The 20166-nt window shown below is 42.2% G+C and overlaps 1 protein-coding gene across 3 annotated transcripts in view; it reads left to right on the top strand.

Annotated features, from left to right (window-relative positions):
* SLCO5A1 (solute carrier organic anion transporter family member 5A1) overlaps nt 1-20166 on the top strand; it is a 287931-nt gene that overhangs the window by 238772 nt on the left and 28993 nt on the right. For all 3 annotated transcript variants that reach the window (XM_059874429.1, XM_059874428.1, XM_010812085.4), the window contains one exon: nt 15595-15793. In XM_059874429.1, the coding sequence (XP_059730412.1) occupies nt 15595-15793 (199 nt within the window). The remainder of the gene's footprint in view (nt 1-15594; nt 15794-20166) is intronic.

The following is a 20166-nucleotide window of genomic DNA, read 5'->3' as shown; positions in this document are numbered from 1 at the left end:
TAAAGCTTATGTCTTTGTGATTTTGAACTAGATAATGCAACTAAAATTGAATTTTATCTAATTAAAAGAAAATTTTAGCCATGCCCTGTGGATTGCATGATATTAGTTCCTTGACTAGGGATTGAACCAGGTACTCAGCTGTGAAAACACGGAGTTCTAACTACTGGACCACCAAGGAATTTCCAGATTTTATCAAAGTTAAAAACCTTTCTATGTCAAAAACACCACCAAAAAAGTTAAAAAACAACCCACAGGATGGGAGAAGAGATTTGCAAAACATGTATCTGATAAGGTACTTGTGTCCCTCGTATGTCTGTGTGCTTAGTCACTCAGTTGTGTCCGACTCTTTGCGACCCCATGGACTGTAGTTCGCCCAGCTCCTCTGTCCATGGGAATTCTCCAGGCAAGAATAATGGAGTGAGTTGCCATTTCCTCCTCTGGGGGATCTTCTCAACCCAGGGATCGAACTCAGGTCTCCCCCATTGCAGGCCGACTCTTTACTGTCTGACCCACCAGGGAAACCCATGAATACTGGAGTAGGTAGCTTATCCCTTCTCCAGGGGATCTTTCCAACCCAGGAATCTAACCGGGGTCTCCTGCATTGCAAGCGGATTCTTTACCAGCTGAGCTACCAGGGAAGCCCTTATATAGAATTCTTAAAATTCAGTGATAAAAAGAAGAATAAGGCAATTAAAAATGGACAAAGGATCTGAATTGATATTTCTCCAAAGATGTCCAAATGGCCACATGAACAGATGCTCAATCGTATTAGTTATCAGGGAAATACAAATCAAAATCGCAATGAGATACCATTTTGTACCCATCTGAATGTCTGTCATCAAATATTATTTGTGGAAATAAATGCTGGTGAAGATGTGGAGCAGTTGGAAACTCACACACTGGCAGTAGGAAAGTCGAATGATGCAGCTGTTTAGGGAAGCAGTTTGGCACTTCCTCAAGCATTGAATTACTATGTGATCCAGAAACTTCATCTCTGGGCACACGTCCAAGAGAAATGAAAACATATGTCCACATAAAAACTTGCACATGAATGTTCATAGCAACATTATGCATAGTGTCCAAAAATAGAAACAACTTTAAACGTCCATCAACTGATGAATGGATAAATCAAATGGAGTTTCTTAGTACAAGGGATTATTATTTGGCCATAAATAAGAATGAAGTACTGACATATCCTACAGCATGCACAAGCCTTGTAAGCATCATGCTAAGTGATAGAAGCCAGCCAGACGCATTTTATGACTTCATTTACATGAAAGGTCTAAAACAGGCAAATTTATAGAGACTGAACATAGATTAGTGGTTGTCTAGGGCTGAGGAAGGGATGTGGGAGGAAATGAGCATGATGGCTGATGGGTTCAGGGTTTCTTTCTGGGGTCACGAACATGTTCTAAAAATGCTTGTGGTTGCATATCTCTGTGAATATACTAAAGAACTTTGAATACACGTATTTAACTAGGTGAGTTGTATGGTATGTGAATTATAGCTCAATGAAGCTGTCAATATAACAGAAAGAATAAAAAGCAGAGTATTTAGATTACTGAGTTGATGATCTTTATTAAATGGCCTCTTTAGTCCTCTTTGGGCTTCCCTGGTGGCTCAGTGGTAAAGAATCTGCCTGTCAATGCAGGAGATGTGGGTTCCTTCCCTGGGTCAGGAAGATCCCCTGGAGAAGGAAATGGCAACCCCCTCCAGTATTATTGCCTGGAAAATTCCATGGACAGAGGAGCCTGGTGGGCTCCAGTCCATGGGGTCGCAAAAGAGCCAGACACGACTTAGCAACTAAACAAAACTGGTCCTGCTCGTTCATTTGCAGAACTAATGTGGTTTTTAATGAGCTAGGTTTTCACTTGGCTGTTGTGTGGCAAAAGCATTCTAAAAAATATAGTTAGGTGAGTAGAAGTTTGTCTCAAAAATATTTTGGATAAATAGAGTTTGAAAAATCCGTTTACTTCTCCCAGGGGAAGGGTATCTTTGCCAGGTTTTGTGGCTCAGCAATTCGTGGGCATAATAACCATCAACTCTCTTGACGGGAAGGCTGAAGAGCTTCTGGACTTGGACAACAATGGGCAGGGAGACGCTGAAAACTGCTGACAGAAAATGAAACTCACCCACAGGGCCTCCAGAGAGGGATTTGCATTTGGCACCGGCCCACATCTGTAGGCTTTGCTTCTCTAAACGGAAACTAAGTCTAGTAACTTAATACCGAGGTCTTCCTTTGAGGCTTCTTTTGATCACTGAAAAAGTTCATAAGATCCTAGTCTCCTGTGAAATTGCCCTTACAGAATGTACACCCTTGTTTTGCAATAACTTGTTTAACGCTTTTGCTATTTCACCTGAAGCTTGCCAGTGAAAAACGGAAGTAAGCCTTCTGATGTTTTGCATTCCATCAAGTTATTTTTGCCCTCTGGTTTTATTGCCTTGTTGCAGAAAACTCTCTTAGCTTTTTAAGCCATACAGGATGAAATATTTATTTGATTTGATTTTTGAATCCCTTTCACGACTCAGCGTGGCATTTCATTTTATATATTATTTCAGCCAGAGCTTTGCAGAAACCTGAAATGAAAAGTGGGCTTGTTTCTTCTATTGAATGTCCCTATTTATTACCTTTCCTTCAGCGCTCCCAAGACCTCGGATCCCCGAGATTGGGGTTCTCGTATTTCTCTCCAGCTTTATGGTATTTCCCTGAGTTGGCAGAGTTGAAGAGAGTGTGATTGTGGTTGAAAGAGACCCATTTATCCCTGGTGGAGGCTCAGTATGAGCTTGGTTTGCTATCTCCATGCTGATGTGATGGGGGCTAAGTTTTCAGAGGAGTGTCATTCCTTGGTAAGCCTTTATTAATCATTTCAGCAAGGCCACGCGAGATTTCAGAGCATTCTTGGTTGGTGAGCTGCAGATGAGCCCCACTCTTGCCATCATGGATCCTTGACAGAGGAAACTGTGGCCGGAGAGCTCTGGTACTGGCACTTGGAATGGAGGTGGGCTGTATGCAGCAACCCTGTTCGAGGCTTGCTGCCCTGCCGGGTTGTCTTCTTCAGGAGAATTCCTACAAGAACTCCTATATCCTTTCTCTCCAGGTGCCAGTTGCTTTCATTGACACATGCTGTTCATGTCATCACACGTGGGCTGATCCTCCCAATCCAGTCGAACACCCTTTACAATGTGACTTGATGTTATGCTATGAAATAGTATGGATTGAAAGAAAGAGTTTGGTGTCTGTCTTAAAACGGCCACCGAATTATAAAAAAAGGCATTACTGATGAATTCTAATGATACAACCTTGTTCATAGTTTGTGAAAGGATTTCTTTTCAATTAATTAATGGCTGCACTGGGTCCTTATTGCTGCACAAAGACTTTTCTAGTTACGGCAAGCGGGGGCTATTTTCTAGGTGTGGTGTGCAGGCTTCTTGCATTGCGGTGGGTTCTCTTGTTGCAGAGCACAGGCTCTAGGTGTTTGGGCTTCGGCAGTTTCAACTCTGAGGCTCTAGAGTGTGGGCTTAGTAGTTGTGGCGCATGGGCTTAGCTGCCCCATGGCATGTGGGATTGTCCTGTAGCAGGGATTGAACCTATGTCCCCTGCATTGGAAGACAGGTTTTGGTTAAAAAACTGGGCCACCAGGGGGGTCCTGTGAAGGAATTTCTGAGATTTTTTTCACAAGGATGATATTGAAATATACTAAAGCAAAAGTTATTTTGTGTTTTTGTGATACTTTGTGGGTATATGTGTAGTTTATGGAAATGTATACTTACTATGTGGTCTAATCTCAGACCATTTAAAATTTTCTAGCTTCAAGGCTTGACCTTGAAAATTATTCTCATCTTCTTTTCCCATCTGACAATAATTGGTATTTATTTCCTATAAGAAAATATTTGCAAGGGAAAGTGGAAGCTTAAAAAAGGGGTAAAATAATTAGGCTTGGCTGATAGGAAAACATTTATTTTGTATCATAAGATTAGAAACACAGTCTTTGGAAAAGTTAAATAAATATGAATTTTTTTTAGCCTGCTGTGTCACTCACTGGATGCTTCCTTGCCTGCAATGTGGAAAGAATCTACTCTATTCCTTATAACCTAAGATGCCATTCAGTGTAAAATGCTCCATGATTTTGAGTTACTATGAAAGACAAATGCTTCTATTAATAATTAGACTATGACTCACAAGGTGAGACTTCCCCTGTGGCTCAGCTGGTAAAGAACCACCTGCCAAAGCAGAAGATGCAAGAGATGTGGGTTTGATCCCTGGGTCAGGAGGATCCCCTGAAACAGGAAATGGCAACTCACTCCAGTATTCTTGCCTGGAAAATTCCTTGGACAGAGGAGCCTGGTGGGCTACAGCCCCTGGGGTTGCAAAGAGTCAGACATGACTGAACAGACACACACATGACACAAGGTAGAGATGCTGTTGATTGTCGGATACATTCTGCTTTCAGAGCAACTCAAAATCCACACAGTTTTGAGAATTAGATGAAATTCTATCCAAAGAGTAGTTATCACAGCGGCTGGCACATGGCCAGCATCAGTATGTGTGTGTCTGTGTGTGTGGTGTGCCTGTGTGCAGAAAGAGAAGTGAAAGAGGGAAAGAGAAAGAGAGAGTGAATGAAAGTGAATCGTACTTCTGTCTTTTCTAGATCTCACCCCACTTTCTCCTCTGCTCCCCTCCCCGCCACTTCCCCAAAGTCAACAGCAAAACCTGAAAACCATAATGGCTCATGGTGATATTTTGTAATGATTCATAGTCTTAGGTTTGCAAGCCACACACTTTTCAACTTACTTAAAGAGAACTTTTAATGTGGAACACGCAAATTCTGTGGCTCTGTCTGTACTAACAGCTCACTTCAGTGGGACAGTCTGCACCCTCGGGTCTCACCATAGAAGAGGTTAGAGGATTACCGACAGTCCACACTCGTCACCTGTGGTGATTTGGCAGTTAAACTTTTGCTACAAACGCCCAACTCAGAATTTTGTTAACAGTGAGATTTTCTCAGTCTCGATATTTTGTGCCTGCCAGCTTTAAACTGATTTTAGCAAGTTATTTTAGCTCCCAAATGAAATCTGAGATTTCCTGTTTGTAAAACAAGATGTGGCCTATTTCAAGGAATCATTGAAAACAAAAATGAGTGTCATTTGAAGACTTTATGTAATAAATTTGAAATTACCAAATTATTTTCCAGGCCTAGGAAATTGCTAGAAAGTTATGAAGATAACAAAGATAAGAGTCCCTGCCATGCACAGGAACCTTTCAGTCTAGCAGAAAAGAGAGAAGTAAACTCAATAGATGCTGGCAGGTCTTATCTTGAGGGGGAACACTGGATCCTGTGAAAACAAATTATGATTTTTCACAATAGCAATAGCAGCATGATTGCAGTTCCCTGAACCTAAAGCATTCTTAAAAGTTTTTTTTTTTTTAATTTGAAGTATAATTGCTTTACAATGTTGTGTTACTTTCTGTTGCACAACAAAGTGAATCAGTTACACGTATATCCCCTCCTTCTTGAGCCTCCCCGCCCCCACCCCTCTAGGTCATCACAGAGCACTGAGCTGAGCTCTCTGTGCTATACCGCAGCTTCCTACTAGCTCTCTGCTTTACATACGGTCAGTGGTACTTCCCAGTTTGTCCTACCTCTCTTTCCCACCCTGTGTCCACGTGTCCTTTCTCTATGTTTGCGTCTCTATTCCTGTCCTATAAATAGGTTCATCTGTACCATTTTTCTAGATACTATATGATAAGTGGGTCATCTGATTTTGCCCTCCTCTCTTCTAATTCAAGATTTTCTTGTTCCAAATGATGCATAAGCTTAAACATATTTTATGTGTGTATTTGCAATACAGATAATGTCTACATGGTGACAAAAATTGGAATGAAAAGGAAAAATCCATCAGTAGCTTTAAAATTTGGTAATTCCCTGAATATCATTTTCATAAAGACCTCTTGACTCCATCCAGGCACACTTTTATAAGGGCAAGCAATATTGTGATCCAGAGTAAAGACTTCAAAATTGACTGTTATGGTATCATGCTGGAAATAAAAGAAAGGAAGTAGGACAAGTAACATATCAATCTGCTTGGATAAATAAGTGGCTAAAAGATTTCCTACTGGAAAGCAGTAGAATGTGCACAGACCTTTTAGGAACCAAGCAGGGCCCTCTGGGCACTACTTTGCAGTGGTTAGATCTTTAGATTCAGGCCTATATACACAGTCGGGCTTCCCAGGTGGCACTAGTGGGAAAGAACCCTCCTCCCAAAGTGGGAGATGTAAGAGACTCAGGTTTGATCCTTGGGTCAGGAAGGTCTCCTGGAGGAGGGCATGGCAACCTACTCCAGTATTCTTGCCTGGAGGATCCCATGGTTAGAGGAGCCTGGAGGGCTGCAGTCCATAGGATTGCAAAGAGTCGAACATGAGTGAAATGAGCACGCACACACACACACACACACACCTGCACAGATACACACTGGGCTTTGCAGGTGGTGCTAGTGGTAAAGGATTTCCTGCCAATGCAGGAGACACAAAGAGGACATGACTGAGTACACACAAACATACACACAGTAGCTCAAAAGCTAACAGAGGTTTATGTGTTTAAGAGAACAGAGTAGCTCAATATCAAGCAAAGGTTTATATATAAAAGAACACATACAGGCTTATGTTAGACCATTATGAGTTGTAAGTTTAAATTCAGTCCTATAGATTAAATAGCATATGGAAATTTGCCCAGTTATATAATTCCAATATGTTAGTGCAAATGTTAAATTCATTAATAGTAGGCAGATAATAATAATGATGTAGCTTCTCTGGTGGCTCTAAGGTAAGGGACCCACCTGCAATGAAGGAGATGCAGCAGGAGCCTGGGGTTTGATTCCTAGATTGGGAAGATCTCCAGGAGGATATGGCAACCCACTTTAGTATTCTTGCCTGGAGAATCCCCATGGACAGAGGCGCCTGGTCGGCTACAGTCCATGGAGTCGCAAAGACACAACTTAGCGACTAAACAACAACAACAGCAATAATGATGTAATTGTGTCAATTGCTGACACTTATTGGGTGTACACTATGGATCAGACACTGTTTCAAGCACTGTCTATGGTAATCCTAACAACCTACCAAGAAGAAACTATTCTTACCCACATTTTCCAGACAAGGAAAATCCAAGGTTCTGAATATTCAGAAACTTGCCAAAGAGCAGATAGCTTGTAGGTGGCAGAACTGAGATTTGAACTTGGATCTTCATGGCCCACGCTCTTACCTGAAATTGTCTCTGATACTTGGAATCACATAGGCCTCCACCCTCTCGCACCTGTGCCTTGGGCTGGGCCCCTGGCTTGGTCCAGGCTTTCCCATCATTCCCCGCTGCTCTGTCCTCCCTCTACCCATCCACTGATACCTTTCCCCCACCCCGTAGCCCCGCCCTCCCTGCATCTTGACCCCTAGGGGAGGAGCAGAAATTCGAGGGTGACAGAACTGTCTGGCAGTGGCTAGAGGAGGGGCTGGATCAGAAGCAGAGGCTCAGAGGTGGGAGGCATAAGGAAGGGCGCTTGGGTCTGTGGACACAGGGAAGGTCAGGAAAGCACCAGCTAGTGAGGAGAATTTGAGCTCAAGGCTAGTGGCAGGAGGGCCACTTCTTCCTGGAGAGTCCATCTTCTATACTCATTTCCCTCTCCCCTTTCAAAGGCAGTGGTGAAGTTGGGGAGGCTTAGGTGGCAGCAAGGTGGTGGTTGTAGAGGCTGACTCTCAGCCCCTGGGTGCTTCATGCGTCCCACAGGCTTACCCCAAACTACTAAAACTGGGTTGCAGGGAGCCAGGGGCTTGGAGAAGGGTCCCTGAGAAGGCTCTGTTGTTCCCCCCATCCTCCACCCCACCCCTCACACAGCACGAAATTGTCCCTACTCATTCCATTTGCCTAAAATGCCAACACCAAAATATTTGGGTCTCTTACTCAAGCTGGAGTTCTGAGCATTGTTCACATTTGTCTGAATGCATGGTCAGAATCTTTCCATTTTGGTAGTTCAGTGAGATTTAGAGAATGGGGATGTTAGAAGGAAATTTTAATAGATCTTCACTGTGTTTGATGAGACCTCATACTGGCTAATGACAAAGTTTCTGTTTTAAAGAACTGATTACTAAAAAACACCCCCGAATACTAATTAGGATGCACAGGCAAACAAATTATACTGCTTTTACATTATGCAGCTCAGTTGGTAAAGAATCTGCCTGCAATGCAGGAGACTTGGATTCGATCCCTGGGTTGGGAAGATCCCCTGGAGAAGGGAAAGGCTACCCACTCCAGTATTCTGGCCTAGAGTATTCCATGGACTGTATAAATGGTTGTCTGGGGAGGCCTTACAAATAGCTATGAAAAGAAGAGAAGTGAAATGCAAAGGAGAAAAGGAAAGATATAAGCATCTGAATGCAGAGTTCCAAAGAATAGCAAGAAGAGATAAGAAAGCCTTCCTCAGCGATCAATGCAAAGAAATAGAGGAAAACAACAGAATGAGAAAGACTAGAGATCTCTTCAAGAAAATTAGAGATACCAAGGGAACATTTCATGCAAAGATGGGCTCAATAAAGGACAGAAATGGTATGGACCTAACAGAAGCAGAAGATATTAAGAAGAGGTGTCAAGAATACACAAAAGAACTGTACAAAAAATATCTTCATGACCCAGATAATCACAATGGTGTGATCACTGACCTAGAGCCAGACATCCTGGAATGTGAAGTCAAGTGGGCCTTAGAAAGCATCACTACGAACAAAGCTAGTGGAGGTGATGGCATTCCAGTTGAGCTATTTCAAATCCTGAAGATGATGCTGTGAAAGTGCTGCACTCAATATGCCAGCAAATTTGGAAAACTCAGCAGTGGCCACAGGACTGGAAAAGGGCAGTTTTCATTCCAATCCCAAAGAAAGGCAATGCCAAAGAATGCTCAAACTACCACACAATTGCACTCATCTCACATGCTAGTAAAGTAATGCTCAAAATTCTCCAAGCCAGGCTTCAGCAATACATGAACCGTGAACTTCCAGATGTTCAAGCTGGTTTTATTTATTTATTTATTTTTTAAAAGGCTTAAAATGTATTTTAATAAGTTCATGTTGCATTATTCATTTCTCAGAAAAACTTCAAAGGTATTAGGGACAAATCAAACATGGGACACCAATAAAAAATGCACAGCATAACTACCTAAGACAGGCAAAGCTAAGAGCTACCATCTGACACTCAGCATACAGCAACCCTGTTCTCAAGATTGTACTAGGCCTATCAAGAAAGCTGTGAATGGCAACATCACAGACACAAAAGGGCCATTTCTGGGTTGTCCTTACCCAAGAAAAAGATGGAGGCAAGTTTAACACAAGATTTTTTAAAGATACACGAAATGAAAATCTCTAAGAGAAAATGTCTTCCTTGGGACATGAAAGGGTAATATATGGGACATAACAGAACTGTATGTATGTTGTCTGTGACCTCTGTGGACATGTGCCTGAATTCCCACCTGGGAGTGATTGGAACAGTGGGGCCAAGGTCATTGGGGGATGTTTGGTTTTTGTGGTATATGTGGCAGGATCTCTGGGGTGAGACAGTGCACTAAGTCGTGTCTGACTCTTGCGACCCCATGGACTGTAGCCTGCCAGGCTCCTCTGTCTATGGGATTCTCCAGGCAAGAATACTGGAGTGGGTTGCCATTTCCTTCTCCATCAAGCTGGTTTTAAAAAAGGCAGAGGAACCAGAGAACAAACTGCCAACATCCGCTGGATCATGGAAAAAGGAAGAGAGTTCCAGAAAAACATCTATTTTCTGCTTTATTGACTATGCCAAAGCCTTTGACTGTGGGGATCACAATGAACTGTGGAAAATTCTGAAAGAGGTGGGAATACCAGACTACCTGACCTGCCTCTTGAGAAACCTAGGTCAGGAAGCAACAGTTAGAACTGGACATGGAACAACAGACTGGTTCCAAATAGGAAAAGGAGTACATCAAGGCTATGTATTGTCACTCTGCTTCTTTAACTTATATGCAGAGTACATCATGAGAAAAGCTGGGCTGGAGGAAGCACAAGCCGGAATCAACATTGCCGGGAGAAATATCAATAACCTTAGATATGCAGATGATACCACTCTTATGGCAAAAAGTGAAGAGGAACTAAAAAGCCTCTTGATGAAAGTGAAAGTGGAGAGTGAAAAAGTTGGCTTAAAGCTCAACATTCAGAAAATGAAGATCATAGCATCTGGTCCCATCACTTCCTGGGAAATAGATGGGGAAACAGTGGAAACAGTGCCAGACTTTATTTTTCTGGGCTCCAAAATCACTACAGATGGTGACTGCAGCCATGAAATTAAAAGACGCTTACTCCTTGGAAGGAAAGTTATGACCAACCTAGATAGCATATTCAAAAGCAGAGATATTACTTTGCCAACAAAGGTCCTTCTAGTCAAGGCTATGGTTTTTCCAGTGGTCATGTATAGATGTGAGAGTTGGACTGTGAAGAAAGCTGAGCACCGAAGAACTGATGCTTTTGAGCTGTGGTGTTGAAGAAGACTCTTGAGAGTCCCTTGGACTACAAGGAGATCCAACCACTCCATTCTAAAGGAGATCAGTCCTGGGTGTTCATTGGAAGGACTGATGCTAAAGCTGACACTCCAGTACTTTGGCCACCTCATGCGAAGAGTTGCCTCATTGGAAAAGACTCTGATGCTGGGAGGGACTGGGGGCAGGAGGAGAAGGGGACGACGGAGGATGAGATGGCTGGATGGCATCACCAACTCGATGGACATGAGTTTGAGTGATCTCCAGGAGTTGGTGATGGACAGGGAGGCCTGGTGTGCTGCAATTCATGTGGTCGCAAAGAGTCGGACATGACTGAGCGACTGAACTGAACTGATAGTCAGTCCATGGGGTCACAAAGAGTCAGACACGACTGAGTGACTTGCACTTTAAATTATGACTCAGCTGTTAGTGTGGGGATTTGTTTTGTTGCCATCCTGGGGTCTAGCACGGTATCTATAAATTAAACATTGCTCAACTAAAATAGTAATTCTATTAGTGGACAGATGCACTCTAAAGGTAAAGCTTTTTATTCATGTAGATGTAATTTTTACTGTTCTTTAATAAGGAGGAAAGTTTGGTAAGTAACTCATAGCTCTAGTCAGGTTGCTTACAAGATTCCAGGTACCGCTGGTTCTGAGCAGCAGCTGCGGTGCTGTGGAGGCTGGGCTGGGCTGGGAGGCAGAAACCTCGGTTTCCATCTGTCCCTTCTTCCCCTGTGTGTGCACTGCTGGGCCAGTCACTTCCCCATCTGTGAAACAGCCATTACTAGTTTTATAAAGTCACAACTGTGGTGAGGATTGTCAGATGAACACAGTTTTTGTTTTCCTGCCAACTCATGCGAAGCTCAGACTTTAGATGAATCTATTAATACCCACCCCACCCGCCTTTCACAAAGGCTGTTGACCATACAGAAGCAAGCCATCAAAGCATGAACATCGATGCACCTGCAGACTTCTGAAATCTTGTGTCACCTGGACCCACAGTATTCTCCACTTGCAAAGCCAAGTACATATTCTTATTTAGCGCGCTCTTTCCCACAGTGGTTATTCCAACCTTTGGCTATATTTAAAGTTCTCCATAGCTCTTCCCAAACCAAAGGTATTATCTATATCTATATCTCTCTATATATGTATGTATATGTATAGATAAAGAGTCTATATAGCTGATTCATTGAAAAAGACCCTGATGATGCTGGGAAAGATTGAAGGCAGGAGGAGAAGGGGACAACAGAGGATGAGATGGTTGGATGGCATCACCGATTCAATGGACATGAGTTTGAGCAAACTCCTGGAGATGGTGAAGGACAGGGAAGCCTGGCGTGCTGCAGTCCATGGGATCGCAGAGATCAGGCACGACTGAGGAACTGAACAACAACATCCTAAAGAATCTGCACATGTTATCAATTCTTTTTATTAAAATTTTTTTCAGTATTTATTTATTTGGCCGCACCAGGTCTTAGTTGCCACATTTGGGATCTAGTTCCCTGACCAGGGATTGAACCTGGGCCCCCTGCATTGGGAGTGCAGGGTCTTAGCCACCAGGAAAGTCCGCATTATCAATTCTTGAGGGGGAAAATAACATCCAAAAAAAGATGGAGTGAACTATGCCAGAATATAAGCTGTGGGGTTTCGGTCCTTTATATTTCTGCACGTTGTTTTATTACAACGTGTGTTGTATGATGTTTCCAAATAACAACAGCACCAGAAAAACTGCTTTTGAGGAGCTACCACCCACCCACTGATGTATCACCCACCCTCCCCCCTCCCGAATCTGATTCCCAGCTTAGTTGCAGGGGTGTCTCTCTCCCCAGGGCTAATCTGATCATTTGTGCTTTTAATTCTGTATTCTCCTTCTCATAGACCTTGCCTTGGCATTAGATAACCTTTTCCCTCCCTGTTCAATCTGCCATTCCTTTTTAATCTCTTTGTGAGCGTATAACTATGCTTAAGTCCCCTGCATGTGTAACAAACAAGCGAAATTCTCCAAGCCCCAGCTCTGCCTTGTTGCTCAGTTACTCTTTGTGACCCGTGGACTAGCAGCACACCAGGCTTCCCTGTCCTTCGCCATCTCCCAAAGTTTGCTCAGACTCGGGTCCATTGAGTCGGTGATGCCATCCGACCATCTCATCCTCTGTCGTCCCCTTCTCCTCCTGCTCTCAATCTTTCTCAGCATCAGTGTCTTTTCCAATGAGTTGGCTCTTTGCATCAGGTGACCAAAGTATTGGAGCTTCAGCTTCAGCATCAGTCCTTGCAATGAATATTCAGGGCCTCACTCTAACTCTAAACCCATGCCCCCTTTCCCTTTAGAGTCTGAATTCTACAAAGTGTTTGAATTCCAGTCTCTAAATCCTCACGACTGAAGATTTAACCCATTGCAGCCTGGCTTCGGCCTTCACAGCGCCCTTAAAATAGCTCTTAACGAGCTCTCCTATTAAGGTTCGTCTTCCTCTGCTCTTTCAACTTTATTCAGTCCGTAGAACAGAGGAAGGTGCTCTTTTTGGAACATCACATAAATGCCATGGATTCTGCCACCAGTTCTGAATGCCCCGGGCCGGCTTTTCCTGGGCTCTCAGCACAGGGACCGCTATGTGAGGCATTTCTCCCTGCTCGTCCCCGGGCCCATCACACTTGGCATGTCTACCATGGGGCTTTTGATCTGTGCTCCTCCATGCCTTTTCTCCTTGTATTCTGGATCCTTGCCACCTTCTGTGTGTCCCTGTTCCCTCTGCAGCTCATGATTGTCAGTGTGGGTCCTGACCGTGGCTAACACGGACCTTAGCAGTTTGCTCCTGACCAAGTGTCTGATGTTGACTGCATCTTTCCAACAGCAGTGATCTTTGTTGCACACACCTCCCATCCTCTCTAACCCTGGCTCAGATTTCCTCCGTGGCTTCCCGTTGCCTAGAGATACACCCTGAGCTCCTCTCCATGATCCTTTGTGGTCTCGCTTGGCCTTACCCATGTGGGCTTGGTCTCTTGCCCACACCCCGCCTTACCCCAGTAGCTTGCATTCCACAGTCCCATAGCTTGAAATCTGAATCCTCAATTCTGCTATCTTATGCCTCTTAGCATATTCTCTCTGTGCTGGCACATTGGGCAGATTCTGTCTCATCCGCTGGGTGTCAGCTCAAATACTGCCACTTCTGTGAAGTCCTCCCTGATTTCTCCCAGGGAAGACTCAGGTGCTTCTTCCCCTGTTTTCTCCCTGCCCTTGGTATAACTGTCTTGTGTCTGCTTGCCCTCAGTTGCTTCAGTCGTGTCCAATTCTTTGCAGTCCTGTGGACTGTAGCCTGCCAGACTCTCTGTCCATAGAATGCTCCAGGCAAGAATACCAGAGTGGGTTGCCAGGCTATCATACTTTAATTTGCTTTGTTTGTTTCTTTTTTAGATTGTAAGTTTCCTGGGGCAAACAATATAACTAATTTTGGACACAGAAGTGCATTAATCAAACCTTAAATAATTTTATGTGGAGTCTAAAGTATGATACAGGGAGTTCCCTGGCAGTCCAGTGATTAAGGTTTTGCCCTCCCACTGCAGAGAGCATGAGTTCAGTCCCTGGTCTGGGAAGTAAGTTCCTGCATGCTGCCGGGCACGGCCAAAACTAAATATGAATCAAATGAGCTTATGTACAAAACAGAAATAGACTCACAGACACAGCAAACAGATTTATGGCTACCAAAGGGTAAAGAGTCAGAGAGAGATAGATTAGGAGGTTGGGTTTAACATATATTCACTAGTATATATAAAGTAGATAAACAACAAAGTCCTACTCTATAGCATAGGGGGAACCATATTAAAAATCCTGTAATAAACCATGATGGAAAATAATATGAAAAAGAATCTATATATCTATATCTCTCCATGAACTGTAGCCTACCAGGTTCCTCCTTCCAAGGGATTTTTCAGGCAAGAATACTGGGGTGGGTTGGCATTCCTTCTCCATCTCTATATACACATATAACTGAATTACATTGCTCTAGCCTTGAAATTATCATGTTGTGAATTGACTATCCTTCAAAAAAATCCTTAGAGATAATGAATAATCATAAAGTGAACCCTTGTGCCACGACTACCCAGGTCATGGGAAGGAGCATCTTCAGTTCTCCAGGAGCTCCTGTATCCATTCTGGATCCCATCCATCCCCTTACCGTCTTGGCTTTTATGGCAGTTTTTACTTCCTGGCTTTTCTTCATAGTTGTGCTTCTTATATATTCATTTCTAAACCAACATTTAGTTTTACCTGTTTTTGAGCTTTTTATACAAATACAGGTAGGCTGTGTTTTTTGTTGTGTTTTACTCCCTTCATTGCAATGGTATGTAATTACCTGTCTTAATTTTTATCCTTGTAAAGCAGCATTTCAGTACATGAATTTACTCCCTGCAATGTATTTATTAATGGATGTTTGGCTTGTTTCCAGTTTGGAGCTACTATGGTGCTTAGATATCTTGTAAACTTCTTTTGGTCCCTGTGTGCATGAGTTTCTTCAGGGTATAGATCTAGGAATGGACTTGCCTGTCACAGGGGGTGTGTATCTTCAACTCTACCAGATAATGTCAAACTGTCTTGCAAAGTATCTGTCACAATTTATATCCCACCAGCCATGCAGAGCATACCCATTGCTCTGTATCTTATCCCTATATATGGTATTGTCAGACTTTTCAATTTTCACCAATATGGTTAACGTGGCATATTCTTTCATTGTGGCTTTAATTTGTATTTCCCTCTGAGAAAGAGGATGAGCATCTTTATATCTTAATGGGTCAGCAGAATTTCCTTCTTAGTGAAGAGCCATTTAAGTTTTGCTCATTTGCTTGTCTTTCTTTTTATGTCTTTGTTAAATTTTGCACATTCTAGATATGAATTCTTTGTTGAAAGTAAACTGTACTATAAAATCACAAACATTGAAAATTTATTGATTACAGTATTTAAAAAAATTCTTTGCCTTAGCACTAATAAGTAAGTAGAAACAGAATACTTGGAAAACAAAATTGTGTACATTACTTCAAATTAATTCTGTCCTTCCCTTCTTCTCTCCAGGCGTCATAATTGTCCCTAGTGCCGGTGTTGGCATTGTCCTGGGAGGCTACATTATAAAAAAATTGAAGCTTGGTGCAAGAGAATCTGCGAAACTAGCAATGATCTGCAGTGGTGTGTCTTTACTGTGCTTTTCAACCCTGTTTATTGTTGGATGTGAAAGTATCAATCTAGGGGGCATAAACATCCCCTACACGACAGGGTAAGTGTCTTGGAAGAACCGTCTCCTCTCATCCTGGTTGTGATTCAATTGCAAAACCCAGCGCTGTTTGGATCCCTGGGTCCACCTTGTGCCCGTCCTTTGGGCAGGGTTCACTGTGTTTCTGTCTCTGGCCTGGTGGTGCTGCACCCTCGATGGGCAGAGACCACAGTCTCTCAGTTATGTGTGTCTGTTTGGACCCTGGGCATATCTCCCATTGCATTTGGATCACAGTCCATGAGGAAGAAAGGCTTGTTGGCTTAATGAAAACTGTTCTTCTTCTTTAATGTAAAGATTTGAATAGGTAATACATTCCCATAATTTCGAAACAAAGTTCAATGAAAATACAATGTACCTCAAGTCCTCCATCCCACTTCTCCCCAAAGACAAACCAGGGAACCACTTTAATTCATTTCTTGTGTATCATTTCAAGGATATTCCTTATACAAGAAACTGTGAATGTGTCTTGTCAGTATTCCCTGATTTATATCCAAAAAGTAGCATCCTATACATACTTTTCTGGGCTTATTTTTTTTTTAATGTAACAATATAGGTTGGAGATCTTTCTGTGCCAATAATCATGTTGATGATGTTCAACGCATAGCTAAGCCTTATATTAACACTATTGCATGTCAAGCATTCTTCTAAATGCTTTATATATATTAACTCATCTATCCTCACCAGCGGCACTAATTAGGTACATACTGTTATCATCCTGATTTTACAGATGGCAAAACCAAGGTATGACTTACACATCTGTTCAGGCTGCTGTAAGTGAACACCATAGATTAGGTGACTTGGAAACAAGAAGAACTTATTTCTCACAGTTCCAGAGCTGGGAAGTCCAAGATCAAGGTGCTAGTAGATTCAGTGTCTTATGAGAGTCTGCTTCTTGAATGATAAATGGCTGTCTTTCGCTGTGTCCTCACATGGTGGAGGGGGTGAGGCTTCTCCCTAGGGTCCTTTTTGTAAGGGCACTAATTCCACTTGTAAGAGCCCCACCCTCATGACTGAATCACCTCCCAAAGACCTCAACTCCAAATACCATCAACTTGGAGCATTAATTTTCAACACATGTGTTTTTCAGGGACCCAAACATTTGGTCTATTGACTTAATGATTACAGGCAAGGATTACACAAGAAACATGTATAAAGCTCTCAGGTCTTCTGGCACAGAATAAGTGCTCTGAGATAAGTTAGCTATTGTTATTAGTCATCACTAATACATCAAGCAGAGACATTACTTTGCCAACAAAGGTCCTTCTAGTCAAGGCTATGGTTTTTCCAGTAGTCATGTATGGATGTGAGAGTTGGAGTGTGAAGAAAGCTGAGCGCCGAAGAATTGATGCTTTTGAACTGTGGTGTTAGAGAAGACTCTGGAGAGTTCCTTGGACTGCAAGGAGATCCAACCAGTCCATTCTAAAGGAGATCAGTCCTGGGTGTCCTTTAGAAGGAATGATGCTAAAGCTGAAACTCCAGTACTTTGGCCACCTCATGCGAAGAGTTGACTCATTGGAAAAGACTCTGATGCTGGGAGGGACTGGGGGCAGGAGGAGAAGGGGACGACAGGATGAGATGGCTGAATAGCATCACAGACTCAATGGACGTGAGTTTCAGTGAACTCCAGGAGTTGGTGATGGACAGGGAGGCCTGGCGTGCTGCAGTTCATGGGGTTGTAGAGTCGGACATGACTGAGCGACTGAACTGAACTGAACTATACATTAAGAATAATTTCCTTCAAATTATTTTTACTACAATTGGCAAACATAAATAGAATTTTAAAAATTAGTAAGAAAAACGCATCAGTCTCCTGATTAACCCTGCTTCCCAGGGATGATAATTTAAAATTCTTTTTAGCTATCTCTTCTGGTATTTACCTCTGTATTTTTAAAGCATACTGTATAAATTAACCAAATTGAGACATTATTTTTGACTTCCTGTCTTGGTAAGTGAGAAGTTTAGCATTTTCTTCCCAAGTTGCTCTCAAATTCTTTTTTGATATTTTCATGGTATGATTATGACAGTATTGTTAGCAGCTGAGATTCAAGCACTGTATCATGATTAGATTTCCTCTTTTGTACAGCAGTGATTTTCCTGGAATTAAATCATCACTTTATTTTCATTTCCTTTGTTTTCTTTGAATTTGAATCTAGCTTCCCATATCCTCTGAAGACTCAAGAAATCTCAGTATTACTTTTTGCCCATCTGATGAACTCAGGAATACATCCCCCCACCCCTTGGAGTCATCTGTATGGGATTTCTCTGGGACTGCTGCCCCACTATCTCCTGGAATCCTAGATGCTTCTCTCTGTCCTGATCCTTGGTTTTCTGGGATCTGTGAAGGTCTCTCTTTTGTCTTACTCCCTCATTTTATTAGAGCTCATCTTCCAGTGGCTATAGGAAGCCTGTAAAGGTGGTTACTTTTTTTGAGATTTTTTTCATGAAATAGCCTTTTTAAAAAAAATTACATTTTATTACCAAATTGGCTAGGTAAAGAATTTTGGATTGGATAAATCACTTTCACTAAAAAATTTAAAGTTTTCATTCCATTGTTGTCTAATCCTGTTGTGGGAATTCTGGCCTTCCTTTTTCCCAGTCCTTTGTATGTGTCTTACTTTTCCTTCCTGGAAGTTTCTGTTTATTTCCAGTATTCCCAAATTTCACCATGATACACTATGGGGTGAGTCTTTTTTTTTCCTCTAAGCACTTGATGAACTTTAAATGTCTGGAGATTATGTTTTTCATTTCCATTTTAAACTTTAAAAAAAAATTCAGTGTTGATATTTTCTCCCCCACATTTTTTTTTCCTCTTTTTTTTTTTTTGCTCCTTCACTGATTCTCTCATTTTCTTAGTCTTTACAATCTATTTTATATCTAATTTTGGTCCTATTTTTGGGGAAAGATATCTTCAACTTTCTTTTCCCAGCCTTCTGCTGAATTCTTTTTTAAAGCTATAGTGGTTTTTGGTTTCTACAGTTCTCTCTTGATTTGTGATTATTCCCTGCTCCTAGTCTTCTTGCTTCATGGATGGGGTAGCTTCTCCTATTTCTGCAATATTATTTAGAGTTTCTTTTCCTTCCTGAATTGTCTGTATCCTCTGAGTACCTGCTTTCTATTTTGCTGTCTCCCTTCTATTGAAAGTTTCCCTCAAATTTCAAGTCAGCCTGAGCTTCCTCTCAGTATTAAAAAGTGTGAATTTAAAAAGCTGAGAATTAGGGCTCTGTGTCTGAAGGTAGAGCTTGTCATTTGGTGGATCTCACCATACGGTACCTGCAGGGAGACAGCTGGCATTTTCACTGTGGTGTTCGCTGTCAGAACCTAAAGTCTTACTTCTGAGGTGCTTCAACTCCTCAAGAGAAGGATTCCCCTATCTCTTGGCTGGGGCTGTGTTGTGGTGGGTTCAGGGTTGTAAACCCAGCTGCTGGGCATTCTAGAGCTGGGGGTGAGGTGGTGACTGGAAGAGGCCCAGGACCTACTGTTCATTTTGTAAATGAATTTTTTTGAATTCCTCTATCATGATCAAAGCATCTCACCAAAAGGCTCCTTCATGTGGTGCTCTTAAGTACAGAGATTGGTTCATTTCCCCCAGAAAATAGAGGGATGGAGGAAGAAGTAGTCATCTACTAAGTAGGTTAGGAAAGGGAACCTGCTTAAAACTGTATCATATTTGGACCATGAATTTCTTGTGTTGTTTGTCTTTGAGTTCCAAAGGCCTGTTCTTTCTCCTACTAAGGACCTTCATCTTGCCTGTGTATATAAGTTCTCAATTATACTTTCTGGTTTATTAAATCCTTCTTTTTCCAGAAACTCTCCATAATTTTGTTTCAGTTGGACTGAATGCTCTTTTGCATAACTTATTTCCATGAACTTCCTTTCACAGATCTCAGTTGTACCCACTGGTGGTTGTCTATGTAGTTATTTCTTTGTTAACTCTTCTTTCTGCCAGAAAAAAGTCCTTGGATAACTTCCTAGGGAAGGGTTCATGGTAAGAAAAGCTTTCTCAATCCGTAAGTTTATGAAAATGTCTTTATTATTCTTTCACATTTAAATGGTAGTTAGAGTGGGTATAGAATTACAGGTTAAATATTTTTTTTCTGAGAACTCTGAAACCATTGTTTGGTCATCTAACATTTTTATTTGCTTATTTTTGAGTTGCACTGGGTCTTTTTTGCTGCAAGTGGGCTTTCTCTAGTTGCGGTGAGCAGGGACTACTCTTCGTTGAGGCACACAGGCTTCTCATTGTGGTGGCTTCTCTTGTTGCAGAGCACAGGCTCTAGGGCGCATGGACTCAGTACTTGCTGCTCATGGGCTTTAATTGCCCTTGGCATGTGGGATCTTCCCAGACCAAGGATTGAACCCATGTCCCCTGCCTTGGC

Source organism: Bos taurus, chromosome 14 (genome assembly GCF_002263795.3).
Source record: "Bos taurus isolate L1 Dominette 01449 registration number 42190680 breed Hereford chromosome 14, ARS-UCD2.0, whole genome shotgun sequence".
Classification (NCBI taxonomy): domain Eukaryota; kingdom Metazoa; phylum Chordata; class Mammalia; order Artiodactyla; family Bovidae; genus Bos; species Bos taurus.
The sequence above is the reverse complement of the archived record's forward strand: the minus strand, read 5'-3'. Positions and strand labels throughout refer to the sequence as shown.